The 15945-nt window shown below is 33.8% G+C and overlaps 2 protein-coding genes across 2 annotated transcripts; one reads left to right on the forward strand and one right to left on the reverse strand.

The window, feature by feature from the left end:
* Positions 1-8343: 8343 nt before the first annotated feature.
* On the forward strand, positions 8344-10417 carry LOC104773404 (homeobox-leucine zipper protein HAT5-like). The gene is made up of 4 exons (XM_010498008.1): positions 8344-8891; positions 9120-9262; positions 9376-9615; positions 9909-10417. The coding sequence occupies exons 1-4, from the start codon at positions 8804-8806 to the stop codon at positions 10260-10262; spliced, it is 825 nt and encodes a 274-aa protein (XP_010496310.1). The 5' UTR covers positions 8344-8803; the 3' UTR covers positions 10263-10417.
* Positions 10418-10512: 95 nt separating this feature from the next.
* On the reverse strand, positions 10513-15939 carry LOC104773405 (methyl-CpG-binding domain-containing protein 9-like). Its single transcript, XM_010498009.1, has 7 exons — positions 15874-15939; positions 15444-15746; positions 14894-15229; positions 14350-14448; positions 13559-13993; positions 11310-13358; positions 10513-11208 (listed from the first exon to the last, which is right to left on the reverse strand). The coding sequence occupies exons 1-7, from the start codon at positions 15889-15891 to the stop codon at positions 10897-10899; spliced, it is 3552 nt and encodes a 1183-aa protein (XP_010496311.2). The 5' UTR covers positions 15892-15939; the 3' UTR covers positions 10513-10896.
* Positions 15940-15945: the final 6 nt, after the last annotated feature.

Genomic DNA, 15945 nt, shown 5'->3' on the forward strand with positions numbered 1-15945 from the left:
AAAAAAAAACTAAGAGATACATGAAAACATATTTTTTTCTTTGTAAATAAAAATGTTAATATCATTTTCTTCAATTGTTTGGAGTGGAAGTTCTAGGATTCTAACTTTTGTTTGACCTTACTTGAGGAAGAGAGTTTTGCTTGCAGCATCATCATCTTACGTTCAATGTTAGTCACATCTTTATATGAAGTCAACCTGAACGTAATTATAATTCTTTTTTGAGAAAAAACCTAAGATTGACCAAATTAAGAGATTAGTTACTCAATTAACTTATAAAATATGAAGGTTAGTTGAGTTATTTTTATGTCTAAAATACATTTTTTTTTTTGTCAAAAAAAAAAGAAGTCAAATTTACCTTTTAAAAAAATCTCTAGCATTTTTTAAACAATTTTAAATATTTTTAAAAGTCTATCGGATTAGTTGTGACATATTTGTTTATGTACGACAGATTTATTTTTGCACGACATATTTATTTGTGCATGACCGATAGATTTATTTTGGATGACAAATTTATTTGAAGATAGTTATAACAAATTTATAATTAGTGACATATTTATTTTTTAACGATAGACTTATTTATAAATACACCACATATTTTGATAATTTAACCAAAAATATATGTCGTTTGATAAAAAATTTGTTAATCTGTTGTTTGATAACAATTTATTTATTTTATTTTTTTACGAGGTACCAATATCGTTCCTCGAACCATGGTGGGACTCCAATATCATGCTGAGTCATCACTACTTTGCTGTCTGAGTATTGGTGTTTGATAACAAATTTATTTGATGTAATTATAGTGGCAACAAATTTATTTTTATGTTATGGCAGATTTGTTTTTTGTTATAACAATTTTGTTTTTAGGATTCTAAAAATCTGATGTTTGTTATCAAATTTGTTTATATTAGTTGCCATATTCACCATTAAAATCATTAATTTTTTTCCCTATTTTCTATTTATACATCATATTTTTATACATTAACATAGATATATGTTTTAAGTCATATTTTATACATCTTATTTTTGACAAATCATAATTTTATACATCAGATTTTTTTATCATATTCTTTTTGTAGAGATTTGAAGAAAACTATATTTTAAACATCAACACAGATATTTTTTTTAAATAATATTTTGAAATAATATTTTATTTCATTATAGTTTTATAAAACATATTTTCGAAATTTTCTTTTAAAAAATCATATTTTAATACATAATATTTTTGTAAACATATTTTCAAATAAAAAATTAAAAATCATATTTTAAATTATATTTTTATATAGATTATTATTATTATTTTTTAATTTATTTCAAATCTTTTTTTTCTAAGAATAAAAATTAATTATTATTTTTTGGGTTTTTGGTCTTTTTTACATAAATATTGTGTCAATCTAGTGATGGTATGTCAATTGAGTTATTTTTACCCAAATTTGGGTTAATTCTAGTGTATTTTCATTTTTTTTTTCTTGTTTCGTACTTAGGGAACAAATTATGTAGCTATATAATCAAATCTTACTTTATTCTTGCTCTATACTATAATCAAATCACTCTTTACTACGATATCTTTAAGAAGTCGATTACTTGAAAGATGTATGTTACTGTAGTTGTTACTTAGTTTGTTTCCTAATTTAAATAAATTCATATCATCATCTGGTGGTTGTCTATGAAATAGAAGGCAACGCTTCACGAGTGATTCTTCTATCTATCACTCTAAAAAGAAATTGCTAGCTAGAATTCAATTGTCTTTCAACTAAATACTATACGATCTAGACTAGTAAAGGGTTACGTGACGAATGTACGTACATACACGTAACATGTACTGTTGTAAAATTCTATATGTATGTATTGATAACCTGTAAAGAGATAAACGTGTGTAGTATACGTGTGTGGTTTGAGATGAAGAAGAAGTTGAATATCACTCACTGTTCGCATACAGTTAGAATTGAAAACCCATACCATAATGAATGGACCTTCTCAAACGAAAAGACTGAATATACTTTTTTAATATAAATTTAATATTTATATCTATCCTTTTTATCTTTCTGAAAATGACATCGTGGTCGTGACCCTCACCAAAAAAAAAAAAAAAAGGCTAATATGAATATCATGACAGATAGTAACGATTCCAGTTAAAGTTTTCCTCTATTTAATATAGAAATAGAAGAAGGGAAATAAGAAAGAAAGAAAAGATAGTGGAGGAAACTATTAAAAAATATGAATGGTGCTCACACACCTTTATAGATTGATCTTCTTTTCGCAGAACCACACACATGGCGACACAATCCACTACGAACACACACAGTCACACACAATGTCCTAACTAAAAGTCATTTGTTCCTCTCAGGTGTTCTGCTTCTTTTCTTTTCTTTCTTCTTTAAACAGTACACACCATTTTCTTTCAATTGAAGTTTTTAAAATACGCGTCAGTATAATTTATGCCGTAATGAAAATAAAAATAATCCATTATATGAAAGAACCACCCCTGTGAAATGTAATCTATTTTCGTAACCCTTTTTCTTAAACGATAATCCATGGCAATCTGTAACTATTTGTTGTTTTTTGTTTCTCTAATTAACATTTATGTTCTTTCAATACTTTAATTTCATGAACTATTCGTGCAATCACCTTTTTGTGTAAAGCAAATAATAGAGGGATAAAGAAAAAAAGTCCCCTGTTTTTGGAAAAACATAAAGGAAAACCTCAGAAGACACTATCCAATGAAAAAGATGCCACCATATTTTCGTGGCCTCTTAGCTTAGCTGTGAAGAAAAAAACAAAAGAAAAATCTTGATTTTTTATTTGTATAGCTATTTTAATAATCAAGAATCAAGATGAATATATTTTTTACTTTCTCAAAAAAACAATTTCAGATTTGTTTGTTTTGCTTTGTTTAATTAGTGCTAAATTGAGAAAACTTATTGATAGACGAAAAGTTAATCAAACATACATTCCATTATGAGCTAAGTGTACCTTTCAAAGATTCTTTTCTAAAAACATTTTGAGATCATAGAATATAGGGAGTCAACTTACTTAGTTGTGTCTAATTAAGTTGTTTTACAATTTATATTCATCATATACTCTATGGAGTAATAGTTAACTAAACATATATAGAAGCTTTAATTCTAAAGTGGCTTAAATATGCAATCACTATAATGCAATGTTTTCACGCCTGGCCCGGACCGGCCGGTCCGACCGGTTAACCTGCGACCCGGAGACTTCACCGGTTCGGAAATAGTACTAATAACCGGTAGTAATAAAATCAGCAAAACCCAGAAAAAACCGCTATTAACCCGTGACCCGGTGAATCGGTTGACCCGGCCGGTTAGTGGTTCAAAAAAATTCAGTTGATTTTTGGAAAAAAATATAAAGTTTCACAGTTTCAATTATTTTAAAACCTTTTATTCCTTTAGAGTTTCGATGGCACACCTCTCATCTTCAACTTATTTGTCATCTCTGATCTCTCATACTTTGCGTAAGAAACCGTTGGTTGTTCTATATTAATCTTTCTCTATTATTCTGAAAATTCATCTTTATTTGTGATTATCATGTGTTTAATTGATTTAGAATATTAGACTATTAGTATAATCTTTTTCAGATCTGTGTTTGATATTTCTATGTTGTGAATTTAACAGGAAATGGTAAGAGAGGAAGTGGAAAACTATGAAGAAAAAGCAGCTGCAAACCGTTCAGTCCGAAGAAAAAGTGATATTGCTTGGCCGTATGTCATTCAATCAAAAGACCCAAAGTGATAATATGATGAAACACCATCTTAATGGCGTGAAAGGGAATACATATGTGTGTTCGAAGATTTATGCAGATGTGCGATTGACCCGTGGTTGAACCCGGTTGACCCGGTGACCCGATGACTCGAGAGGTAGTCCGGTTCGTCATCCGGGTCGGATTTTAAAACATTGCTATAATGATTATGATCTTGCTTATTTTAGCATATTATTCTCCTTTTTTTTTTTTTTTTAAGTGAGATCATTATCGTTTGGGGAGAAGTGTTAAAAAAAAAAAAAAACCCATTCCTTCATAGGATGGCAAATTCCTCTACCTTTCAATTTTCTTTAGAGTACTCCCTTTTTTCTTTTCTTTAAAAAAAAAAAAAAATCTTAAGGGTTATTAATTTCTTCCCTCTTATATTCTTATTTGGGTGGTGAAAGATATTCCTTTATTAGAAAGGTCCATTGGTAGCCAACTGGCTAACACATGGAATGGAAGCAGACAATAACGTACGTAAATTTAGCATATTTTCTCATCTATTATATAGACAAACATAATTCTTCTATCAAACATATACCATGGATCATATAGTTTGTAATGGAGCGATCAATCTAATTGGAATGGTTTTTCTTGATCAACAATATTTATGCATCCATAATTAATATGTATGCAATGCAAGAGCTGAGCATATATTGATATATAAAGTCATATAAACATGCATACACACATGATATATGTATAATACAGTATACGAGTATTTGCATTTTGGGTAGCCGAAGAGTCATAAAGAAATGAAAACGAAGGAGGAATATATATCTTTAAGGGTAAATAAATTTAAATATGTTATATATGTTGAATTATACTTATATCACTGGAAACAAGATCATGAAATACTAGTAGCTAGTAACTAGTAAGTACTGTAGTAACTAGTAACGATTAACGATTAACTCACAGAAAATAGTTCAATCAGAAATCATAAAAAAAAAAAAAGGGACAGGACGAAGCTACGTGGGGACTTGTGTAACATGATAAGTTTATTAACTAATATGTTTATATTAGTATATCAAAAAGAACAGTACCCTATAGGGCCCTGAATTAGTGCGGCGATTATAAGCAGTTCCATGCACCTAGTCTGTTTNTTCTTATTTGGGTGGTGAAAGATATTCCTTTATTAGAAAGGTCCATTGGTAGCCAACTGGCTAACACATGGAATGGAAGCAGACAATAACGTACGTAAATTTAGCATATTTTCTCATCTATTATATAGACAAACATAATTCTTCTATCAAACATATACCATGGATCATATAGTTTGTAATGGAGCGATCAATCTAATTGGAATGGTTTTTCTTGATCAACAATATTTATGCATCCATAATTAATATGTATGCAATGCAAGAGCTGAGCATATATTGATATATAAAGTCATATAAACATGCATACACACATGATATATGTATAATACAGTATACGAGTATTTGCATTTTGGGTAGCCGAAGAGTCATAAAGAAATGAAAACGAAGGAGGAATATATATCTTTAAGGGTAAATAAATTTAAATATGTTATATATGTTGAATTATACTTATATCACTGGAAACAAGATCATGAAATACTAGTAGCTAGTAACTAGTAAGTACTGTAGTAACTAGTAACGATTAACGATTAACTCACAGAAAATAGTTCAATCAGAAATCATAAAAAAAAAAAAAGGGACAGGACGAAGCTACGTGGGGACTTGTGTAACATGATAAGTTTATTAACTAATATGTTTATATTAGTATATCAAAAAGAACAGTACCCTATAGGGCCCTGAATTAGTGCGGCGATTATAAGCAGTTCCATGCACCTAGTCTGTTTTTTTTCCTCCGTAAGGTGTGACATAAAATTGATATTCACCAAAATTTTGTTGTATACATTTTTTAAAAAATTGATTTTTTTTTGTTTTTAATTTGGAAAAATATGCAGTTAGGTAAAGTGACAGTAAACGAAGATAATATGATTAACCTTAAATGTGAAAAGTAAAAGTATATATAGAAGCAATTTCTTGTAATAGTTAACAAAGTGATTAACAATAGACTAATAGTATAATGTTGTTTGTGCAAGACGTCAAGGTGCAGCAGCATATATATTAAGAGATAAAGAAAACAAATACTATAAAAGAGATAGGAATGACGTGAATTTGATTTTTACAGAATTTTTAAATGAAATGATGATAATGTGACATAGCTGTGCACAAGGTTAAGACACAGGGTGACGAGGACCGTTGGATAAAATAGGATAAAGCGTAGATCCGACACTGACCCGACCGTCGAGCATGAACCCCTAACTCCTACCACACTCTCTGCTTTGGCCGAACCACCCCCAAATCTGATTTTTGTATTTTATTTTATATAACTATTTTCTTTTTAAAAATATTAAATAACAAAAAAAGAGAAGATATAATGCAAATCTAACGGTGGAGATCTGTTACCGAGTCCACTCGCTAAAGAAAGTGGACCCTACAGAGCTCAGAAAAGTCCACTTCCGATTGTAAATATTATAAAAACGAAGCCAATCACATTCGAATTACCACAATTGTCCCCATTTCCCTTTTTGATGTCATGTATCAATCCACAGAGAGAAATTAAAAAAAAAAAAAAAATCAATTTATACTATTAATTGGAGAGTACACTTAGGCATAAAGAAAAAGACAAAAACATAACATATATCCATATTGCCAAACACACCCATTTACCTACATAATTAAAAAAAAAAAATACTAAACTGGTAACAGCTTTTAAAGAAATAAATGATTAACTCTTTTCATAATTGGTTAAACGATGGATACTTAGATTTCAAATCTAATTTTGGATATGGTAATAACCCATAAATAATTAACTTCGAAAATATTAAGTTTTCTAAATATTTTTTTAAATTAAATATTAAACATTTATAGTTTTCTAAATTCAGTTAGTCTTCGTGTGTTAAATTTGATTCAAATTATTCCAGTATTTTAGGAAGCTATATTAACTACAAAAATAATACATCTTATATTTTATGAAATTATATTCAGTATAAATAATAAGTTCAAATATTTTAGAAAACTATATTAATGATTAAGTATAAGAGATCTCAATCTTTAACAAATATTCTAATAATTAAAGTTAGAGGTTTATACAATTTTCTAAAAACACGATTACAAATTAAAACATGACATTAAATCTCTTTTAAAATGATAACTTAAATTGATACGAGATGCTAATTAGTTGAAATTAATTAAATATTTCATAAAATATAAAAAATAATTTTTAAATATATATAGCTATACAAAAACGAAAACACAATAATTATATTAAAACATTTATCATCAATTTTATTATCTTTCTAATATACAAAATGAAAAGATTAATGAGAATAAAAAATATCAAAGATGTTCTGAGGCTTTCTCATATCTTTATCAAATTAAATTAGACAAAGTTATATTTAAATTAAATTAGACAAAGTTAAATTAGAACAAAGTTATATTTAAATTAAATTAGACAAAGTTAAATTAGAAAAAGTTATATTTTCTGTCAAAATTTATGTATAATAGGTCTTCTCACTATTTTTAATAAAATACAAACAATTAAAAAAAACCCTACACGAAAGTGCGGGTTGATCCATAGGTTTAGTTTATAGAAATTAACCCCAAATAATTTGAGTTTTACTAATACATAATTAATTAAAAATACTAATGTATAGGGAAGATCAAGTAAGAGACGAGAACAAATAATTTTTTTGAAAAACATTATATAAACTATTTTTATAGAAAAAAAAACCAAGAAATATATTTATATATATATCAAGATGGGATTATAAAATTTGGATAGTTAAATTAAATTTCAAGTGAATCCAAAATTTATGGTGAAGCGATTATTATTTCAAACATTTAGAAATTTGATGAAAGAAAACCAATATAAGTTTATGTTATAAATGCTGTACCAAATAATTATATTTACAAATAAAATGTATGTGGATGCGAATCATTTACCTACTTCCTTATTTGTTGGACTAAAACATACAATATCAAATTGATAAAATCTTATTAGAACTACGGTTATAAGATAGAACAAAACACATGACATACTATATATGAGACGGGACGGGTTCCCGAAACAGACATACTATCTTTCTTTTACTACTTTTTAATGTACGTAAATCTAATCATCCTCTTTTCTAAATCAAACTAAAAATAAATTGGCACAAAGTTGGATTATGAATGTTAATAACATTTTTAACAAATAATAACTCTGCATAGTCCAAACCTAATTGCAAACTTAGTTTTTAAAAAAATTAACCCCGCACGCATGTACGGGTCCAATCCCTAATCTAACTATAAAATTATCGGATTATGTTGGAAGAAGAATATGGAAATTTTTGATCAAAAAGGTCAGTTCACAATCATCATATCTAAGAACATGTTAATTTTTGTAGCTAAAACAGATATATTAAGTATTAACGTTTGAATTTGATACCCTAACAACAACAAAAAAAACATTACTCGTGTACCCCCAAAAGAAAAAGGGTATTAAGGTAAATCAGCAAAGAGGGCCTAGTGGTGTGTATAAAAGAGCGCGCTTGTTGAAGCTAATGAGTTTAGCCGATTGCATTGCAAAAGCCAACCAACAAAAGGGAACCAACTTTGTTCTATTCTCTCTCTTTCTCTCTCTCTCTCTCTCACTTCTATCACAAGTCTTCTCACACTCTTTAAAAAAACTACTAATCGTCGATATTTGGAAATCAATATAGGTTTCTTGTTTTGATAGTACTGGCTGTGATTCTTGGCTCCCTCTGGCAGAGCGGAGGGGAATTGTTTGTAGTTCATGATGGGATTTTGCATATGCCCGTTGGAGTCACCCGTGAGATTACTATGGAGCACAAGCTTCTTCCGCCATAAGATCATGATCTTTTAATCCTATTCTCTTTGGTTTCCAATACAAATCTTGATCGATCCATCTTCTTTGATAAAATCATCTCTCGCTGTGATCCTCTTTTTCTTTGTTTCTTTCTCTCACAAGTTGTTTCTTTATTCCTTCTTCTCTTCTCTGTTCAAAAATCATTATGGAATCAAATTCGTTTTATTTCGATCCATCAGCCTCACAACACGGCAACATGTTCTTCCTTGGGAATCTCAATCCAGTCGTCCAAGGTTATTTCCTGATCACCACTCAAATCTAATACTATTGATTCAAATTTGACCTTATTAGGTTAGCTAGGTGTGTGAATTTCCCCTGTTTTTACTGTTTTCTAGATAAATGCTCTAGCTAGGAACCCGCATTAGAACAATTATGAATATTGTTGTGTTATTGTGTAGTTATTATATATTGTGACAGTTTGGTTTATATATAAATATCATTATATATGTTGGATTGGGAAGGAGGAGCAAGATCGATGATGATGATGAACATGGAGGAAACATCAAAGCGAAGGCCCTTCTTTAGCTCCCCTGAGGATCTCTACGATGAGGAATATTACGACGACCAGTTGCCCGAAAAGAAGCGTCGCCTCACTTCCGAACAAGTACAAATTCCTTATTCATCCAAATAATATTAGAAGAAGAAGAAGATAAGTCTGAAACATGATTGATTTAGCTAGCTAGGGTTAATAATATATACATGATGCATGTGTTTCAGGTGCATCTGTTGGAGAAAAGCTTCGAGACAGAGAACAAGCTGGAGCCAGAACGCAAGACTCAGCTTGCCAAGAAGCTTGGTCTACAGCCGAGGCAAGTGGCCGTGTGGTTTCAAAACCGCCGGGCTCGTTGGAAAACAAAACAGCTCGAGAGAGACTACGATCTTCTCAAGTCCACTTACGACCAACTCCTCTCTAACTACGACTCCATCGTCAAGGACAACGATAAGCTCAGATCCGAGGTTTTTATTACATCCAACATCAATTTATCATCATCATCTCAAGAATTTTAAATATGAATGAATGATTTAATCTACCTAAGGAAGAGAAAGCATCAAGTGAAAAAAGAAGAACATGCTTTTAATTTTCTTTTTGCTTTCAAGACAAGCTGATTGGAGAATATATTATTATTATTATACTAGAAAAAGATAGAAAGTTGGGAAGAATACAAATCAATCAAAGAAGAATTATATAATTAAGGGGAGGTTGCTTGTGTTGACCGTTGTGATTGAAAAAGTTAAGAATCTTTCCACAGGTTACTTCACTGACCGAAAAGCTTCTTGGCAAAGATGAAGAAGCTAATGAACTACCTCCGGGTCGTCAAGTCCCCGAACCCAACCAACTTGATCCGGTATACCTCAACCCGGCGGCAATCAAAACCGAGGACCGGTTAAGTTCAGGGAGTGTTGGGAGTGCGGTACTTGACGAAGACGCACCTCAACTACTAGACAGCTGTGACTCTTACTTCCCCAGCCTCGTACCCATCCACTCCCAACAAGACAACATCGCCTGTGATAATGACCGGGCCTGTTTCTCTGACGTCTTTGTGCCCACTACTTCACCGTCGCACCATCACAGCGAATCATTGGGATTCTGGGGTTGGCCTTAATTATTATATATATACATCTACTATTTATGTGTGCGTTTATTATTAAAGTACAACAGTCATGTCGTTGCCATGTTTGCTGACGAAAACCCCCCGCATAATTGTGGAATCATTCAGCAATTTCACGGTATTTGATAAGTTAAAAGTATTACTATGAAGTCACTTCAATTTAGTACTACTACCAATATAAAATCACCGGTTGTTGTGAATACTTATTGCTACCAAAACAGCCCTCACAAGTCATAACGATCCATTAAGAAAGAGATTTTATAAAGAATTGAAGTGTTTCCGTTCTAACATCAGTTGATACTAATTAATTCCACATTAGTCAGTCTTCTTCTACATATTATGTGTACACATACTCTCTCAAGCTCATTCACCTCTTGAACCGCCATCTACCGCCGTTCCATTCCATGAACCGGACTTCGGCCTCTCCTGTCATGATGAACTACCAAAAACATCCGCAACTTACAGGTCCACTTCCAGATATATAGATAGAAGAAACATTGCCTATATCTACAACATACAGATTGGCTCCACTTTGACTCAACCGGAACAAAAACAAAATCCACATTTCCGGTTCACATTCTCACGAGGCTGTGCCCGCTGAGCTTTTCCGGTGGGTTCAAATAAGTTACTATGATACCTCGGGTTCTTTCCTCTTCTTACCAGATCGCCTGTTTGCTCTGCTGCTTCTTTCTTGTGAATCTGAAACCGGTTGCGACTTCTGGTCTGGTAAGCTGATGATCGGATTTGTTTCATCCATCGGATCTGATGGAGTTATGAGTTTATCGTACGTAATAGCTGCATCAAGGGAGAAGATACGGACAGATAACGTCGAGAGAGTCGATATTTTAGCAGCCGCTGAAAGGGAAGACCAGTACCACCATGCATTTTTCAAGTACCCTGTCTTAACCATGTCTTCTAGCACAATTGTTGCCTGAACCAACTGAAATAAATATGAAACGCATAGAAATTAGAAAATCCAGATTGATCTGTGTATCTATAGATAGAGAGGAGGAAATATACTAATTAAGGATTAGACCAAACCTCATAAATGCTTTGCGCGGATTTAACAAATATACGCCAAGCTCTTCTACGGTCTGGATGCGATTTCGACGGTCTTAAAGCTTCATCAGGTAGTGCCACATCCATATCAAGCAAGTTGGTTTTTAGGAACCTAAAAACCGGCAACGCCTTGCCAGTTATTCGTTTCAACGAAGCCTGTGGAACCACACAGCAGCTTTTCAACCCACTACCTGAGTATTTCTTAATCTTTAGCTCTGAGAAGCCAAAACCCATTCCGCTTGGTTTACTCGGTGGACCGCCAAGGTCGTGTGTAAAAGATCTATCGAATGACATGTTAGATTCAGAATTTAAGCCTTCAACATTGGTTTCAGAACCAGCAAAAATGACCTGATCCCCTGAATCATCACCATCTAGCTTACTGGAATTGGCAGAGATAAGCACTGAGTCGTAAAGATGAGTATTAGACGATGGAAGAAATGTTGCGATGCCATTTGAGCCGATCAGACCGATATCTTTAACCAAATCTCTGTTGGAATCCTTAGTCACAAACTTGGAACAGATCTCCTCAAAATGGTATGGGGATATAGATTCTTCTTCTTGATATCTTATCAACCCAGAATCAAGTTCAGAAACATTGGATATTTCAGCGACATCTTTGCCGGCGCTAGACTTAACATTAAGATAATCGGATTTCAGACTTTCTTTTGCTTTCGAAAAATCAGTGATTTCCTTCGCTTCTTCAGTTGCTAATGAGTAAGGAATACACCTACTCTCAGAGTGGTCCTCAAATTCATCATCACTTGCGAATGTTTTGTGGCATATGAGGCAGTGAATCATGGATGGCAAAATTGCTTCCAAGCATTCGCATCGACACAAATTTTCTTGCTCCGCAACCTTTGTTTTCTTCCCCCGCTTTTTAAACGTTTCCATCTCTAGTTTGATGCATGAACCATATCTCTTCTCCATTGACATGGCAGCCTTGGTCACAAGTCCCCTAGCCAAAACAGGAAAAGACAAATTCTGAGCTTCTTTCTTTTCCTTTTGAAGGTCCCCAAATCGTAACCTTTTCCAGCACAAAATAGACTCTCTCAGGTCTCTTTCTTTCGGGTCATCATCATGAAGCCATTGGACGAGCTCGCTTATCTCAGCTTCGGTTTCATAATATGTCCAGGGTGAAAGCGTTAGTCTTCCATGGTCAATGGCATGGAGAAACGGAGAGGGGGCTCTTGAACCCGTCAAATCGGCTTGAACAGGTTTTTGCAAAGATATGCTTCCATCAACCAGTATACGCGGATTTTCATCTGGGAAGCAGCAACCCCAATATAAACGACCGCTAGAATCGTTTCCCAGAAAGTCTCTTCGTATAGATTGCTTTAGAAGCTGTGACTCTACACTTCTGATTGATAGCTGCAGATTCTGAATATCATTACTAGTGGCAATCAAATCCTGTTGACAAGCCTGCAACTCTTGAGAAGCCTGAGAAGATGCATCATGAGCTGTCTGCAATTCCACTGCATTGGAATTTAGAGAATGTGTTTCGTGAATTCTTCCAACGGACTTGTGCAAGGTATCTTTTTCACAAGACATAATATCCGTTACATGAGGAGAGGTATCTGCTACAGGCAACTCATGCCTCACAGGGGATGTAATTTTTTCTGGGGAAGAAATCTTGCTCGCACCGGAATTAACATGCAAATCTCCAGGTTGAGAATCGGTATCAAGTGGAGCTTTACCTTGATTTTTGTTAAGAAATGCAGTAGAGGAAGTCTCATCATCATGAGTAACTCCGTCTCCAACAACGCCCTCCTGTGGTCGTTGATCACATCCCATATGGTCTGCAAAGTGACTTGAATTATGTAGTTCGCTTGCTTCCTTCAAAATACTAGGTTCAACCTTTGCGAGTTTAGCCATCAAGAATTCTTGCCGCATTTTTGCGTTTTTCCATTCTGAGGAAAGAGAGCGCAATTTCTGCTGCATTTCAATTATCGCTTCGGCACATTGCTCGAGGTGTTGATGGACAAGGGATGAGCTGAGCAGTTCATCGCATAGAACCTTAAGCAGCATGATTCTCTGCATCAGAATAGGTATAAATTCAACCACAATACAAGTGAAAATAGCACCAAAAGATTGTAAGAATCCATAGATGGCAATGCATAAGCTAAATATCACATATGAAATTATAGTCATAGTCTTCATCTCCAAAAGAGAATGAAAAATTGACAGATTTCAAATGAATGAGCAAGAAATGAGAGACAAGTTTCAAAACTGACCTCCTCAGCACTGAACTCCCAGTAGTCCTTTTCTTTCATCACATCTGCCAGGTGAGCAGTCATTTCCATAGAGGCTCGGGTGAGTTCCCCCTGATACTTTCTACCTTTTCGCCGCCTGACTAGTTTGTAAGATTCCAAAGCCTCTTGAGCCATGCGCTTGGCAATGACACAAGATGGACAATACCAATTTCCATCAGGAATTCTGATAAGAGGTGGATTTAAACAATATGTGTGATACTCAGCATCGCATGTATCACACAAGAGAACACTGTCATCATCTTTGTCAACGCCGCATACTTTACATACCCCCTCATCCCACGGGGCCTTGGGAAGTTTATTTACTGAAACAACTATTTCCTTAATTTCCTTCTTCATCTCTGCATTTAAGCATTCCAATTTCATGTAGTCCACAAGTTTCTGAACAAGTGGTAGAACCTATACCAGAAAACAAATAAAGGCTTGAAACTTGAGAAAATAATTGCACCCCAATACTGCAGTTATTCTCATAGAAAAAAGGAGACCATGCATGCAATTTCTGAATTGCGAACATAACGAAAATTATACACGCACACAAAAGGAAGAACCTTTCTAAAGCATATAGCATTAGTGGACATCTTCAGATGCCTCTTTGATCATAAAGGCCTATAACTTGCACAAATAATAAATCTCAAAACATTTTATTCCACAAAGATGCCAAAATATAAATGACTGTCTCCACGTCTAGATGCTACTAAGTAATGAATATAACTTATTGTGTAGAGCATAGCAGAGAAAGGAGGGAGAAGACAAACCTCAGCCTCGTATAATGACTTGAATTTTTCAGACAAAGTTGCAACCAGTTCCACATAATCGGGCTGATCCGCATACATAACACGTATACTACTCCACAGCTGCAAATTAGAAAGCTACAGTTAGCATGTCATTCATGAGAAAAATCAAGTTGCATGCATTAAAAAGACCCGCGTCCAGGGATATACCATCAAAATGAAAAATTTAAATTAAGTCATATACTGTCAGACTCAATTGCTGGCTAAAAAATTATCCAATGAACCAGCAAAAGTTCTGGCGTTCAACGGAAAGCTTAGCCTGGTACTGCTGTGACATAAAGAGAAGGCAAAAATATTCTAAATATAACCTGGCTCTTGGGATACTTTTACATTTATGCATCTAAACTAGCAGTGTGAAATTAACAACACAAACATACGATACCTAAATTGATCATATAGCACTTATACTATAAGCATTCAGAAACTAATTCCTACTTCGCACAAGAAGCATCATGCCATCAATTGCACCCAAAAAAAAAAAAAACAGATTTTAGAGGGAAAATCCCACCTCAAGAACATCCTCAAGAAAAGCTTCAGTTGATCCGTTGTATGCACCAGCAGCCAATCTCAAATCAATAGTTCTGAAGTCTAAGGGCCGCGAAACCATGGCAGGTGATCCCAGGAGCCCGTCATCATCATTATCACTGGAATTCAGTAACTTTCGCCCGAGCAAAGTGCAGAATACTTTATCCTCGTCTGCGGCTGCAACACCACGCAATACAGCCCGGCATTTCTTCATAATGAGATCAGATACACCTATGGGTGTCCGCTTTTTGGTTCCTTTAACAGACCTCTGCACCAAATCTCCACCTCGAACATCCGCTAGCAATGAGAGGACAGCTTTCTGTATCCAATAGGAGGGAAATAACTAATTTTAGAATTAAGGTGAGTCTAACAAAAAAGCATGTATCATCAGACTGAGACTGAGATTTACAACATCACAAGAACAAGAAGCAGAAAAACTGAAGTGAATTTGAGAAAACAAGATAATTGGTTTATGCAATTTAAATTTTGCAAGTACTTCAGGAGGGAAGATAATTGGTTTTATAGATTTGAACCTTTGTTGGTCCTGAAGCATTGCCTTTATAAATTTCTTTACTGATGGAATGCTCCAATATCTTCTTTGCCCACTCTGGTGGATTTCTCTCTAAAGCTTCATAAACACACTTTCTGATTCTAGTCCCAACATTTGTTGGAAGCTTTTTCACAGGTTCCAAAACCTGTGCCCACTCTGGAATATCACCATTGCAAGTGTTTGTCTCAGTAGCATCAACGACATCGGATTCATCATCTTCCACATAAAGAACATCAGTTTCGCTTGTCAAAGAACCAGATATTTTCTTAATAGCCTCTGCAAGTAACTGAAGATAAAGAGTTAATATCCACACGTAAATCCAATAAAATGAAACTAATTTTTGATCCCTTCTTCCAGTAATACAAGGAAGATATGTAACGCAGAAAATAATTAGAAAACCAACAAAAACATACCATTGAATCTGCTTCCATCCCAGCTACTCCTGTAAGCGAGCCGCAAAGCAAACCACCATCCCCTTGTAAGCA

Source organism: Camelina sativa, unplaced genomic scaffold (assembly GCF_000633955.1).
Source record: "Camelina sativa cultivar DH55 unplaced genomic scaffold, Cs unpScaffold00532, whole genome shotgun sequence".
NCBI classification, from domain to species: domain Eukaryota; kingdom Viridiplantae; phylum Streptophyta; class Magnoliopsida; order Brassicales; family Brassicaceae; genus Camelina; species Camelina sativa.

Bases quoted from the DNA above. Each gene is read 5' to 3' on its own strand.
- LOC104773404 (XM_010498008.1), top strand. From the start codon at position 8,804: ATGGAATCAAATTCGTTTTATTTCGATCCATCAGCCTCACAACACGGC. The intron at 8,892-9,119 runs GTTATTTCCTGA...TGGATTGGGAAG, and splicing joins TCTCAATCCAGTCGTCCAAG to GAGGAGCAAGATCGATGATG. The intron at 9,263-9,375 runs GTACAAATTCCT...CATGTGTTTCAG, and splicing joins GTCGCCTCACTTCCGAACAA to GTGCATCTGTTGGAGAAAAG.
- LOC104773405 (XM_010498009.1), bottom strand. The intron at 14,449-14,893 runs GTGGGATTTTCC...TCTAATTTGCAG, and splicing joins TTCTTGAGGATGTTCTTGAG to CTGTGGAGTAGTATACGTGT. The intron at 13,994-14,349 runs GTTTGTCTTCTC...TTTCTGGTATAG, and splicing joins AGTCATTATACGAGGCTGAG to GTTCTACCACTTGTTCAGAA.